At 42.6% G+C, this 14,517-nt stretch overlaps 1 protein-coding gene across 1 annotated transcript in view; it reads right to left on the reverse strand.

The window, feature by feature from the left end:
• Positions 1–1,550: 1,550 nt before the first annotated feature.
• The window catches only part of LOC108718304 (adenylate cyclase type 3-like), a 58,979-nt gene continuing 46,012 nt past the window's right edge, over positions 1,551–14,517 (reverse strand). The window contains exons 8-20 of the mRNA XM_041565119.1: positions 14,244–14,363; positions 13,094–13,236; positions 11,822–11,983; positions 10,863–10,950; positions 10,604–10,720; positions 9,320–9,576; positions 9,153–9,234; positions 6,866–7,024; positions 6,172–6,318; positions 5,919–6,038; positions 5,588–5,714; positions 3,194–3,318; positions 1,551–2,835 (exon numbers count right to left, since the gene is read on the reverse strand). Of these exons, the coding sequence (XP_041421053.1) occupies positions 2,653–2,835; positions 3,194–3,318; positions 5,588–5,714; positions 5,919–6,038; positions 6,172–6,318; positions 6,866–7,024; positions 9,153–9,234; positions 9,320–9,576; positions 10,604–10,720; positions 10,863–10,950; positions 11,822–11,983; positions 13,094–13,236; positions 14,244–14,363 (1,830 nt within the window). The 3' untranslated portion in view covers positions 1,551–2,652. The remainder of the gene's footprint in view (positions 2,836–3,193; positions 3,319–5,587; positions 5,715–5,918; positions 6,039–6,171; positions 6,319–6,865; positions 7,025–9,152; positions 9,235–9,319; positions 9,577–10,603; positions 10,721–10,862; positions 10,951–11,821; positions 11,984–13,093; positions 13,237–14,243; positions 14,364–14,517) is intronic.

Here is a 14,517-nt window from a genome sequence, read left to right on the forward strand (position 1 = left end):
CCAATATCCCCCACACTGTCCGTATCTGTTATCAGGTTGCGCCTGAGCATTGACAATCTTCTCTAGCGATGGAACGAGCTGCACATGTGAGATCTCAGATGAAAGAACAAGGAAGAAGCGCTGCTATGACATCAGGGAAGACAATGATGATGATGATTGTGAAAAGAAACTTAAGTGTCAGTGATTTCTGAACATAAAATGACCCCCATTTGCTTTAAATCTCTGTTATGGGGGCACATTGAACCCCAGACACTTTCAACAGGTTGAGGTTACTGGATGGTATGAAAAGATGTGGGTCACTTGTATAAATGGAGAGGTTGCAGTTTAATTGGACTAATCGCAGCCCTATCAGCTGGAACATGATCTGAGACCCTTGGGGTTTGCACATTCACGTCAGACGCCTCGTTTTGTAGCAAGAGTGCAATTTATTAAAAGCGATACCCAAAAAGAAAACTGACAGCAGAAGATGGTGATGTTCCACAAACTGGTTAGTCTTTTCCTCGCTTTCCTCCACTGCTGTGCCTCGCTGCTTAGAAATATGTTACTAACAATATTATATTCCACAAAGCAGTGTCTATGCAACCTGTGCCCCCCAAATGCTGTTGGGTAAAAACCTCTCAGGATCACCCCAAAAAACCGTTCCCTCCAATGGCACTGCACATTTCCTAACTTTAATCCAAGGTCGATGCTTTACTTTACCGCTTTCATGATGCGACAAATTCTGACCCAGGGAGTTTGTGGGGACCAAGAATTTTGCTTGATATAGAACACAGGGCAAGAGCGGTGGATTCTTGGTGGTTCTGCCATTTTTTATTCCAGTTGATGTTGTACTAGAATTAATTTATTACGGAACTGCCTGTTATCACATGCCCCTCCCCCTTATCTGAAAAATAACCCCCATTGGAGGTCAATTCTTTGTCTGTTAAGCTCCAATGGTCATAGTGCTCAAAATGCCAAAACTGACTTGTTTTTCCCAGAATTCTATTTAATAGAACTGTGCAGGATTTACTGATGCAGACGCCAGTTAGAGGCACATTTATCAAAGGTCGAATTTTGGATTCATGTGAGTTTTTAAAAACTCGAAATTTGACCAATTGGAATTTATTAAGAAACTCGAATTTCCAAAACTCGGGTGAATAGGATCGACCTGAAAACTTGAATCGAATTTGATTCGAGTTTTAAAAAAGGAAACAAGGCTGCAAACAACTCCAAATTGGCCCCAGGACGTCTGCCATTGATTAAAACAGCAATTCGGCAGGTTTTAGGCGGCGGATAGTCGAATTTAGAGTTCTTGAAGGGCCAGAGTATGATAAATCTCGAAAAACTTGAATGCAATTTTATCAAATTAAACAGCTTTTATAAAATTTTTCAATTCGACCCTTGATAAATCTGCCATTTCTGTCATTTACAGCTCAACAATGAAGAGGTGCAAGTAATAGCGTTTAAGCATGCAGAATTTTGCACCTCTTTTTGCACTTACTGTCATGAAGGGGCCTTTCCACCCCTCCTGTGAGCACAGGCTTTTGAGTAGAAATCACGAGGTTTGGAAATACTTGTGCATAAATATGAGTTTATCTTCCAGAAGGAAAGGTTCAGATGGCGTTAGCTACAGCGCTTCATTAGGAGAGAGCAATTTATATCTGTAAAAATATAGATCTAGACAAAAAAAAAAAAAACTCGAGCCCCCATTATTGTAGAATGCAACAACGAGGCAATCGCTGAACCCACTCTCTGTGACTGCCGCTGTCACCGTAGTGTTCGTCCCACTGGAAAAGAAAGATATTGCCACTGAGAATGTGCCCCATCCCGGTGCCACGGCCTGCGAGGAAAATGGATATCGGGAAAAAGTTCTTTGTGGGTCGGTCAGGAGAAATAACGTCAATAAAAGACCGATTCTATTCTATTTCCGTATTGAGAATGAATAAAGAGAGGCTGTCCCGATTGTTACCTGCAAATTGTTGTGGATGTTTGGGGCGAAAGGAGATAAAGCATTGAGGGGTGCAGGCTGTATTTGAAAGGGAAATACAGGCCACCGAGTAAAAATATATACTGTATATACGTAGATTTTCTTTGTGTGTGTGTAGATAGAATCTTATATTTATATATAGACTTTCCTTCGTTGTATCCAAATATATTGCACACTATGAATTTGCCCTGTCTCCAGGCTGGTCCGTTTCATAACCAGTACTCGTATTGAAAGCTCCGGCCTGCCCACGTGCACTCATGGCATAGCCTTCTTCTTCTTCTTGTCCAGCCACAAAGCAGTGGAATTATCGAACGTCCACCATTTATGTTCCAGTCAACTTGTTGCATGGATTCTTATTGCAAATATCCAACTTCGGTAGCCTTCAATTGTCTCCTATCAACTCTCGGCTCTGGTTGTCTACTCCAGTGACCAGCGAATGACAATGTATCCGTTTCAGAAGAGGAACGGACTCTTGTTTCCGTCGTGAGGCGAGAAAGCTGTAATGCCGGAGCAGTTGAAGCAAAAATGTTTAAAAAGGCAACTCAAGAAAAAATATTTTTACTGTTATTTGTCCTTAACTACAGCAATTTGCAAAGTCTTCCTTCTCTGCCTGTAGGGTTTGCATTGACTGGATTGTGTGGCTGCTGGGTTCTGTGCCGCCTCCATCTTGGCTTGTTGGTGGTTTATCAGGAGTTGTCCACCACTTGGTGTGGGAGGGTGACCGAAGAACCGTTGATGAAGGAACCTTGCTTGTCCCGTCCTTTGAGGAAGAACGTGAGCAGTTCACCTTTACCTTTCACGAAAATGGGACCTCGTCTCACAAAACGGAATCCGTATTCCTTCAGAACATCATGCGTTTCCTCTACAACCTAGGGTACATACAATATAAAGGGGTGATTTTAAAGGGGGTGTTGTTATGTTCTTGTGAGCCACAGAATGGGTATCTACAATACAGCAGCTGTAGGTAGATGAACCAGTAGTTATAGCAGAGCAAGATGGTGGGAGTAAAACTGTATTAGCATTGTTACCCATATGAAGCCTTTTATGGGATTATCAACTCAACTCAACCTTGTAGCCTAAGGCATTAGTGGGCTGCTGAAAGTTTAGAGGATCATAAATGTGTACACTCCAACTCATGGGCCACCTCTATGGCTAACAAAGGCCAGGTTACAAATGATTCATTAGGGTTTCGCCTCCTTATACCCATGGGTATTTCTCATGAGTTACCTGAATATTCCCCATGACACCCGTAGACTCCATCCTACTAGCGACATTCACCGTATTCCCCCAGATGTCGTAATGAGGCTTTCGTGCTCCGATGACACCCGCGAGTACACCGCCTTTATTTAAACCTGAAAAGAGAACGAGAGCATTTTAATTGTTCTTCCACTTCTTTTTGGCGATTATTTGCCATCATGATAGTTTGTGTAGACACAATGGCTTGTTTGACAAAATATTGAAGTTCATCACAGATTAATGACAGCTACACTACTGTTCCACTCTAACGACTGGCCCCACTACAGTTGATAATCTATGCTTTTGCCAGACCAATGGTGCTGAAAATGTCTGTCTGGCACCCCCTAAAGAAGCCTAGAGCAGTGGCAGGTGGCTCAATCTGAAATCCTTTTAGGGTTAGATTTGAAGAGAATGACTGCTTTCCTTGATATCCTCCTAAATATACCCAAAATGCCATCTTAAGGATAAGGATGAGATTTCATGTGACAATGTAGCTGATGTCCTAGATATTCCATGACTAAATGAGTTTGTGTTTTCCTATATTTGTGTGAGGAACTCCCTGGTTTTAAACCAGGGACCTGTTGTGTTCCAGGCGCTGTTCCTCCTGCTTGAGCCACAGGAGGTGGTGTGGTGGTGGCCTGGCTCTGATTAGATGACTGTTACTTTGCTGCCTCCAGGTCAGCCTTTCTCCAGCTGAGGGCAATTACTCATTTGAGGGCTACTTAAGCCTAATTCCCCAAGACCCTGTGCTGGGTTATTGGCCCTACCCCTAACTGAAAGCCTTGTGACCTTGATATCCTGATTGTGTTCCTGATCCTGTTTTGGTTTCTTCTCTTGTTCCTGAAATCCTGTACCTGGTAAATCTTGTCTTGTTCCTGCCTTGTTTTCCCCTGCTCTGTTCCTTATATGCTCCCTGTTACTCTTGATTTTTGGATCTACGGTATTGACCTCATCCTGTTTTTTGACCTTGTATGGACTGTCCATCAACTGTTTGTCTGCTGCCTGCCCTGGAATTTCAGCCTGAATCTGGACTTGTGTTTTTGCTGCCTTTTTTAGGTTTCTTCAAAGGTATTTTGTTATTACCTTTCAAATTATTCAGCACATTGGCTCCTGTCTGTGAATCCTTACAATCTGTAACTATATGATCTAAGGGGAGTCCTGGACAAATGTTGGACTTGATATAGCTCACCATGCCAGACCCATCAACCTTACAAGCCATTTTTTATGCCTCTGATACTGTAATACTTTACATTTAAAGCACTTCTTCACACAAATATACCAATGTTTTAAATACTTCCCTGTCACCATGGTTCATCCCACGAACCTCTCCTTTTGTCCTCTGATTTCCTGCTCCTATGCTCACCCCTAGGACAGAGCAGCATTCCATTTCTGGAACTTACTTCCTTGCCAACATGCCCAAAAAACTCAAACTGCTCTTCCCTTCTTTAAAATTTCATAAAACATGCCAAATCCATTGTACAAACCCGTGGAGCATGTTGGCTCTTTATAAAAGAAATCTAATAATAATCTTGTTTGTGTTAAACTGCAAGGATGAAGATGGTACTGTAGGGCTGAACTGTACTGGCCATTTGGGATGCAAAATGTATCTGCCGTTTGATAATAAATGTTCCTAGATCAGTCCTGAACTGTTGAACCCTATGACCATGGGGAGGAATTACTGAGAATACAGGAAAGAAGATCTTATCGCAAACTTTGGTTGGGTTCCTTCTCTAGAAGAACAATGGGGTTAATTAAACCCTGCTGACAGGTCCTATGAGGCAGCTATCCAGTATTTTGGGGACAGGAATGACATGTTCTGACCACAGTATAGCTTATAGCTAGCTGTATCCCATCATTGCTTCATGTCATGAAATCTCAGTCCCAACTTGATGTATGTAAGTAGATTCCCAAAACTCTTTTGAGTCCCCTTTCTCTGCACATTGGCACAACTATCCAAAGCAGAGCTTGGCACTGAGAACTAGGAAGTTTAAAGGTGATCCCAGGATCATAGGTGAAGAAGGGAGCCTACCTATCTCCAAGGTTCTCCAAGGTAACTGTTTTATCCAAAGCACCAAAAGATACTATGTTCACTATATCCAGTTATGAATGAAGCAAAACCTGGGTAATAAGTAGACAAATAATTATGAAAAAGCCATCACTCTCCATGTGAGATCTTCATACTGAGGGTCTTCCACCATTTCAACTGGTAGAAGACCCACTATTGAGTTACCATAAGAATCCACATACCTGATTGAGAATAGGGATGGATTATGTATTGACTGGAGAGTCAATACAGACAAAAACTGTTCAGCATACCTTCTCCCACTCATTTGTACCCTATAACTACCCCATAATACAAGTTTTTTCTGTTGGAGGAACACCTACCTATTCGAAGCATGAAGTTGTTGAATGACTGGTAGTTAATATTCATGAGTGTCACCTTCATAGCAAGGGCAAAGTCTGCCAGATCTGCAAGGTGCTGCCAGCGCTCTTTGTCAGAGATTTCCTCTTTCTGGAATAAAGACAGGGCAACACGAGTCAATGAGAAAAAAGTGATCTGGTTGGATTCTATAAGATTGCAAATCTCAGAATATGTTCATCTGTAAAGGCCAAATGTCCTCAAATCCTTGAAAATCTAGGCTTCAATTCAACCAGGAATGTGGTTATTTGGAGCACCGAAGGGTAATTATGCCTATACTAACTGTATAATACTTACCTTTATAGTGTTGTTGTAGCCATTGGAGTTGGAATCTGGAGTCACCCCAGAAGCCGCCATATACGTGCTACCGATGGTCTTTATCTTTGTGATGCAACGGAACTGAGGTTCATCTAACAGCTATATACAAAGCAAAAAGGAAAGAGAATATGAATGGAACTGTATGGCAGACAAGGGTCCATTGCTGGTGGTGGAGGGGGTACCTAGACAGGAGCCTGGGAACTGTGGGCAGCAAATATAAATGAATACATACCGCATCAAAATCTGAGATAATTTCATTAAGAAACCTCAGGCACTCGATTCCTCCATTGTTGATGCTTTCTTCTGTATAAAAATCAGAGAAGTTTGGGATGGACGCGAACATTACCCCAATTTCGTCATACGACTGGCTGTAGAGCTCCTACGTTAATGGAAAAATTCTTATTTTCAGATTGGACCGACATTTCTCTAACATGCTGTTGTTAACAGTGGTTTTGGAGGTTAAAACTTTGGTTAGGGCCCCTTAAGGTCAGAAATTAGTATAACCATTCAACCATTATTACAACAATGTGCAACACTTGAACTTCATATTAAGCTTCAAGGAGTATCCAGAAGAGCAGATAGGCTTTCTCCTCATATACCCCCTTTATTGGGTCACCAATAAAGGGGGTATATTCGTACTGATATTTGGACAGATCGTCTATAACAAAAATACTGTCCTGGTGCTACTAATTGTGTAAAAAAAGGAACCCTCAAAAGATTTTAAAATTATGATTAGTGAATATCATCAATGTGACGGGATGTGCCATCTACAGTATGTATTGGAATGCGAATGCAAATGAAAGTCTTATGATTGAGTCTTATGATTTAATGAATCACTCTAGTGCCTCAAATATATTGTAGCTAGAATCTGATACTTTATCCGCAAGATATGATAACGGGCACTAGGCTATAATCTCCTCTTTCACCTCATCTCTTTTCTTGGATCCTAAGAAGTGTCTAGCGACATGTTCGGGCAGCATGTTTGTGACCAAAGCTTCGTTCCAGCGCCTCATATCATAAACCTTCTCCTTCTGCTCATGGACGTCGATCTTCCACAAGAACAATGTTCTGGCCAACTTCTCCACCTGCCGAGTAAAAGGGTCAGCTCAAGCCACACCTTCAGAAAGGTTAAACATAGGCATGTGTTCTGTTGCCTCCTCTGTTCCACTTCTCCTGTTTTAACAGTTTCCTCTGCTATACACTCAGCATAGTCCATTTAATGTTCTGTATATGAACAGCGTGGGTAGGAGTAAGCTCCACCCATTTAGTCAGATTCAGTAACATTAACAAGAATGCTTGTTGTAATAAACTCTTCCAATTGAGATTCTTATCCTTGTGCATGTATTATACATTATAACACCCAGTATTCCTCAACATTTACAGTCATATGAAAAAGTTTGGGAACCCCTCTCAGCCTGCATAATATTTTACTCCACTTCCAACAAAAAAGATAACAGTGGTATGTCTTTCATTTCCCAGGAACATCTGAGTACTGGGGTGTTTTCTGAACAAAGATTTTTAGTGAAGCAGTATTCAGTTGTATGAGATTAAATCAAATGTAAAAAACTGTCTGTGCAAAAATGTGGGTACCCTTGTAATTTTGCTAATTTGAATACATGTAACTGCTCAATACTGATTACTGGCAACACCAAATTGGTTGGATTAGCTTGTTATGCCTTTAACTACATAGGCAGTTGTGTCCAATCATGAGAAAAGGTATTTAAGGTGACCAATTGCAAGTTGTGCTTCTGTTTGACTCTCCTCTGAAGAGTGACAGCATGGGATCCTCAAAGCAACTCTCAAAAGTTCTGAAAACAAAGATTGTTCAGTATCATGGTTTAGGGGAAGGCTACAAAAAGCTATCTCAGAGGTTTAAACTGTCAGTTTCAATTGTAAGGAATGGAATGAGGAAATGGAAGGCCACAGGCACAGTTGCTGTAAAACCCAGGTCTGACAGGCCAAGAAATATACAGGAGCGGCATATGCGGAGGATTGTGAGAATGGTTACAGACAACCCAAAGATCATCTCCAAAGACCTGCAAGAAGATCTTGCTGCAGATGCAGGTGTATCTGTACATCGTTCTACAATTCAGCACAATTTGCACAAAGAACATGTGTATGGCAGGGGGATGAGAAGCCCTTTCTGCACTCACACAAACACAGTCGCTTGTTGTATGGAAAAGCTCATTTAGACAATTCACAGTCATTTTGGAACAAAGTGCTTTGGGCTGATGAGACAAAAATGTAGTTATTTGGTCATAACAAAAAGTGCTTTGCATGGCGGAAGAAGAACACGGCATTCCAAGAAAAACACCTGCTACCGACTGTCACATTTGGTGGAGGTCCCATCATGCTGTGGGGCTGTGTGGCTATTTCAGGGACTACTGGGGCCCTTGTTAAAGTCCAGGGTCGGATGAATTCAACCCAATATCAACAAATTCTTCAGGATAATGTTCAAGCATCAGTCACAAAGTTGAAGTTCCGCTGCAGGGGTCGGATATTCCAACAAGACAATGACCCTAAACTCACTTGGAAATCTACAAAGACATTTATGCAGAGGGACAAGTACAATATTCTGGAGTCCCCCGACTTGAATATCATGGAAAATCTATGGGATGATTTGCAGCAGACTGTCCATGCTCGGCAGCCATCAAATTTAACTGAACTGGAGAGATTTTGTTATGGACCAATGGTCAGAAATAGCCACATCCAGAATCCAGACACTCATCAAAGGCTATAGGAGGTGTCTAGAGGCTGTTACATTTGTAACTAAGTATTGATGTAATATCTCTGTTGGGGTGCCCAAATTTATGCACCTGTCTAATTTTGTTATGATGCATATTGTATATTTTCTGTTAATCCAATAAACTTTATGTCACTGCTGAAATACTACTGTTCCCATAAGGCAAGTTATATATTAAATGGAAGTTGCTACTTTGAAAGCTCAGCCAATGATAAACAAAACTCCAAAGAATTAAGAGGGGTTCCCAAACTTTTTCATATAACTGTAGTTAGTAGTTGAAGTATGCTGGGACTTGTAGTCCAACAACACATAGGGAGCCAAGGTTAAGAAACAAGACTCTACTTATTAATAGAACAGATGATGTTTGACAGATGTAATGCTGGCTGTATATTTATTTCAGTTCCAAACAGAGAATATCAGAGGTGGCACTTGATCCCACCCACATAACGGAAACAGAGAGCGGCACTCACGTGTCGTGCAAAGTAGTAGAAGCTGAGCATCATGACAAAAATCATGGCCGTCATGGAGTATTTGGACGGAACCAAGAAAGCCCTGGAAAGAAACATCAAGTTACGAGATGCCGGCAGCTTTATAATGAGGTGTAGTAAAGATATATCAAATGATCTGGAATCCTCACAAGTAACCGTTGAACCTCTTGTTGTCATAATCATCGAAGATCGGCCTCCAGGCGTAAATGTTGACCACACCGACGGCAATTGTAATCATCAGCATGAGCGTTAGCTTGACCATATGGCTGACTTGCACCAGCATGATGGTGGCTATTAGGGCCAGTACAGCAATGTAACTGTAATACTTGGGGTTCTCAACACAACCCCAAGCTTCTTGGACATGGGACGTCATATTGAGAGAGCTGTAGTACTGCAGGCAGCTGAGCTGTGGGTCAGAGAAAAAGCAGAAACATTATTAAAATATCTTTCCTCTCAATGACCTTACTATCAGTTTCCTCTCGGTGACCTTACTATCAGTTTCCTCTCAATGACCTTACTATCAGTTTCCTCTCAGTGACCTTACTATCAGTTTCCTCTCAGTGACCTTACTTTCAGTTTCCTCTCAATGACCTTACTATCAGTTTCCTCTCAGTGACCTTACTATCAGTTTCCTCTCAGTGACCTTACTTTCAGTTTCCTCTCAGTGACCTTACTATCAGTTTCCTCTCAGTGCTAGTTTTCACTCGTTTCCCTTTTACTAGTTTCATTGTCAGTTTCCTCTCACTTTTAGTTTTCTCTCACTGATCTATCTATTTTCTCTCATTCACCACTGTCAGTTTCCTCTCACTGATCTTACTGTCAGTTTCCTCCTGCTCATCTCACTGACACTTTCAGCTATCTCACTGTCAGTTTCCTCTCACCAATCTCACTGTCCGTTTCCTCTCACTAATCCCATTCTTTCCTTTCACTGATTTTACTATCAGTTTCCTCTCACTGATTTTACTGTCAGTTTCCTCTCAATGTCAGTCTCCTCTCACAGATCTCACTTAGTTTCCCCTCATTGATATCACTTTTCCTCCCACTGTGTTTTCTGTCACTTATCTCACTGTTAGTTTCCTCCCACTGATCTCACTGGCAGTTTATTCTCATTGTCAGTTTTTGCTCACTGTCAGTTTCCTCTTATTGTGTTTCCTCTCACTGTCCTTTTCCTCCCACTGTATTTCTTCTCAGTCAGTTTCCTCCCTCTGATCTCACTGGCAGTTTCCTCTCATTGTCAGTTTCTTCTCACTGATCTCACTGGCAGTTTCCTCTCACTGTCAGTCTCTGCTCACTGATCTCACAGTCTTGCTGATCTAACTGTCAGTATCCTATTACAGGGAGGCCTGTTATTAATGAAGTTCATTATCGTGCTGTATAGTGAAAAGTGCAGAATAAAAATGATTAATGCTATAGAAACATATCTGATTACTTACCATGTCGACTATATCTGCCATTGTAAGAATAAATATGGCGGACATTGCCCATGTGTTACGAGCCCACCTTGTCCGATCAATCCATGTAGAAAAGGCAACTAATTTTTTGGGAAAGACCTAGAAGGGCACAGACAGGAGTAGTGAGGAACCAAAGGGGCCATGTTGAATGCACAGCTGATAACACCCAGATGGTACTCCACTAACTAACTGACTTGAAACCTGGTACTTGTGCCATAAAACATAAAAAAGCTTTACTTACCCTGGGAAAAATGGCTGCAAGCGAACAGATGGTCAGAACTAGAAGAAGGATTTCACCAATAACGAAGGTCACATAATTGGCAACAAGCCTGGGCACAAGAAGAAATGAAAATGGCCTTGATCCATGGTTTTACTTTATCTCTTTTATAACCTATGATGGAACTTAGGGGGTGGTTCCTGCTGAATTCTGCTTAGTACAGGGAATACCTATGCTGCCATAGTTTTATGGGATCTCTCTGTACAGACTATGAGCAAACTTAGGGACTGTTCCTGCTGAATTGTGCTTAGTACAGGGGAATACCTATACTGTCATAGTTTTATGGGATCTCTCTGTACAGACTATGAGCAAACTTTGGGACTGTGCCTGCTGAATTGTGCTTAGTACAGGGGAATACCTATACTGCCATAGTTTTATGGGATCTCTCTGTACAGACTATGAGCAAACTTAGGGGACTGTTCCTGCTGAATTGTGCTTAGTACAGGGAATACCTATGCTGTCATAGTTTTATGGGATCTCTCTGTACAGACTATGAGCAAACTTAGGGCTGTTCCTGCTGAATTGTGCTAAGTACAGGGAATACCTATGCTGCTATAGTTTTATGGGATCTCTCTGTACAGACTATGAGCAAACATAGGGACTGTTCCTGCTGAATTGTGCTTAGTACAGGGAATACCTATGCTGCCATAGTTTTATGGGATCTCTCTGTACAGACTATGAGCAAACTTAGGGACTGTTCCTGCTGAATTGTGCTTAGTACAGGGAATACCTATACTGCCATAGTTTTATGGGATCTCTCTGTACAGACTATGAGCAAACTTAGGGGACTGTTCCTGCTGAATTGTGCTTAGTACATGGGGAATACCTTTGCTGCCATAGTTTTATGGGATCTCTCTGTACAGACTATGAGCAAAGTTAGGGGCTGTTGTAGGATACCAGTAGACAACAAGTCTGAGACTTACATGGGGTCGATGAGAATCTGCACAATAGCTGTGAATAGCAACACGACACAGGAACAGCTGAAGGCAGCTCCACTCTGCTTCTCTTTCTCTACAGAAAACCGGGTCTCCATCTCTGGGTTGATAAAGCGCATGGACAGGCGGTAGGTGTATTTTCCTTTAAGGCTGGAGAAAATGACCAATAAGTAAGTGCCTGGAGGCACTGGGCTGTTCCAGAGCCAACAAAAACAACACAAATACTCACAGATAAGTTATTCAGAAAGTCTGAAGCTTTATAGTGCAATAAAATGTTTGCCCAGATCTCCAAAGCCAATAGCCTCATTAGTATGCAAACAATCCACCAATGAGAATTCTAGCTTAGTTATGTGAGTCTGACTCCATTTTACTTGTGCCTACTACTGTAACTGGAAACTTCACACAGTTTTTCTATCACTGAACAAGTAAATGTCAGTCTCCCCTCCTTTCCGACATCTGATCCCAGTGCCAGGATTACACAATAATCTCCCTATGTAGGATAAAAGCAAACTGGCTGGAAAGCAGTGTTCCCATTGGTGAATTCTCTTGCATCCGTAATAAGGTAATTGATTGTCTATATAAGATAACTGAAGAGTGTTCAATTGTATCAGCGCACATTTTCACAGGGACTGGATGTTTTAGAGAAGAGGGTTGCGAGGATATTCAAGCTACATCTCTTCAGTTACTCTGGCAGCGCCAGAGGTGGGATCATTTGTTTTCCGAAGTTTCCTCGTGTGGCAACTTTGGGCGACTTCGGAAAATTAAGCGATTCGAGCCGGCGATTTAGATTCTAGCCGGTGGGAGGCAGTTCAGGGAGATTAGTCACCCCATAAAAGAGGCGATTTATCAGCGGTTACTAGATCTCCCCGAATCTTCTCATCTGTCTCTGCCCTTAGGGTAAGGGCACATGCTAAGATACAGGGCGATTTAGTCAACCGGCGAAAAATTGCCTCTTCTTCAGGGCGACAAATCCCCCCGAACTGCCTCCCGCCAGCTACAATGTAAATGTGCTTCGTTTTCTGAAGTCGCCTGAAGTTTCCTCGTGAGGCGACTTTGGGCCACTTCGGAAAATGAAGTGCACCGATTGCCATTCGATTGGCTGTTCGGGCAGATTAGTCGCTCCGAAGAAGAGGAGATTTGTTGCTGGGCGACTAATCTCCCCAAATCTGAGCGTGTGTCCCTGCCCTTAAACTACAAGTCCCGAAATCCCCCAAGGCAGCCACAGGCATTCCCAGAATCCTCTCCTTTCCACAGACTCACACTTGCACGGTCTCTCTTTCCAGCAGTGCCTCATTGAGAAGTTTGTTGAGTTCCTGCTCGTTCTGCTGAGCATCAATGACCCTCTCAGCCAAGTCTCTCAGACGCAGGCGTCTGCGCGGGTTGGGGAAAGATGGATTCACAACCTATGTGTGAGGACAGAACAAAAGTAATTCTTTAATCAATAGTCATGGGTCTGTCTTTTAATCATGTGACTCCAGCTCAGTCTCGTGCCAAATGAGTGAGTGGGCAGTAAAAGATGTTGACTTGGACCTTCCAACCTGAGTTGGCATTTGGCCCATGTATAAATCCTGCTGTTCAGCTTCCTTGACCAGTATCAGGCAGACAATCGCTCAGATATCTATTGGCAGGTTTGAATATCAGGTTGAGTAAAGACCACATTGGTACATTGATGTGGTCCCTCCTGACCACTCTCTCTATAGGCCCAATCATACAGGGACCAATGGAGATCCATAAAGTCAGTGTCGGACTGGCCCAACGGGATACCAGGAAAACTCCCGGTGGGCCCAGGTGTCAGTGGGCCCTCTTGCTTCGAACCATTCCCTATTTCTTTATGGGGTAAAAATGCATGTGGAAGAATATAGTAAGTAGATATAAAAGGCTAGGAGAATAAAGAGGTTAAGTGAGGAGGAATAATAGTTTGGAAAGAGGGCCCATGGTCTAAGATTTTCTGGTGAGCCCACAGTCTAAGATTTTCTGGTGAGTCCACGGTCTAAGGTTTTCTGGTGGGCCCACGGTGTAATGTTTTCTGGTGGGCCCATGGTCTAAGGTTTTCTGGTGGGCCCACAGTCTAAGGTTTACTGGTAGGCCCACGGCTAAGGATTTCTAGTGGGCCCACGGTCTAAGGTTTTCTGGTGGGCCCCTGGAGTCCCAATCCGACAGTGCATCAAGTCATAAATATCTGCCTAGTTGATTGGACACCTCTCATCCCTGGGTCTGGAGTATTGTGCTGAACAGAAGGAATCCATAGACACATTACAGAAATTACTCCTGAGCCACATACAGGTTTGGAATGGAAGGTTCACCCGATATGTTTAACATAATGCCAAACCAGTGGCTTTGCAACTATAGAAGCATCTGAAACCAAATGTGACTTTTCTATCACGTTCCAATTATTGCCTCCCCCCCTCACCCTGGTGTCCAGCTCCTCATTCTCATCTGGGGTGGTGCAGGTGGTGTTAATGCTGCCGTTGCATTCCTTGGTGTTGATCAGCTGCGGAGAGTTCCCGTGGGACGAAGTCAGCGACAACTTCTGAACGGAATGAGGCAAGATGGATAAAGGATTAGAAAGCAATAACATTTGGGGTCAGTTATACACTAAGGATATTGGTTGAATCCAAATCCCAAGGCAAATTCTTGATTTGGTGCATCCCTAGTTCCATAATCTACATTCCCTTGAATCAAGC

The sequence above is a fragment of the Xenopus laevis genome, chromosome 5S (assembly GCF_017654675.1).
Source record: "Xenopus laevis strain J_2021 chromosome 5S, Xenopus_laevis_v10.1, whole genome shotgun sequence".
Classification (NCBI taxonomy): domain Eukaryota; kingdom Metazoa; phylum Chordata; class Amphibia; order Anura; family Pipidae; genus Xenopus; species Xenopus laevis.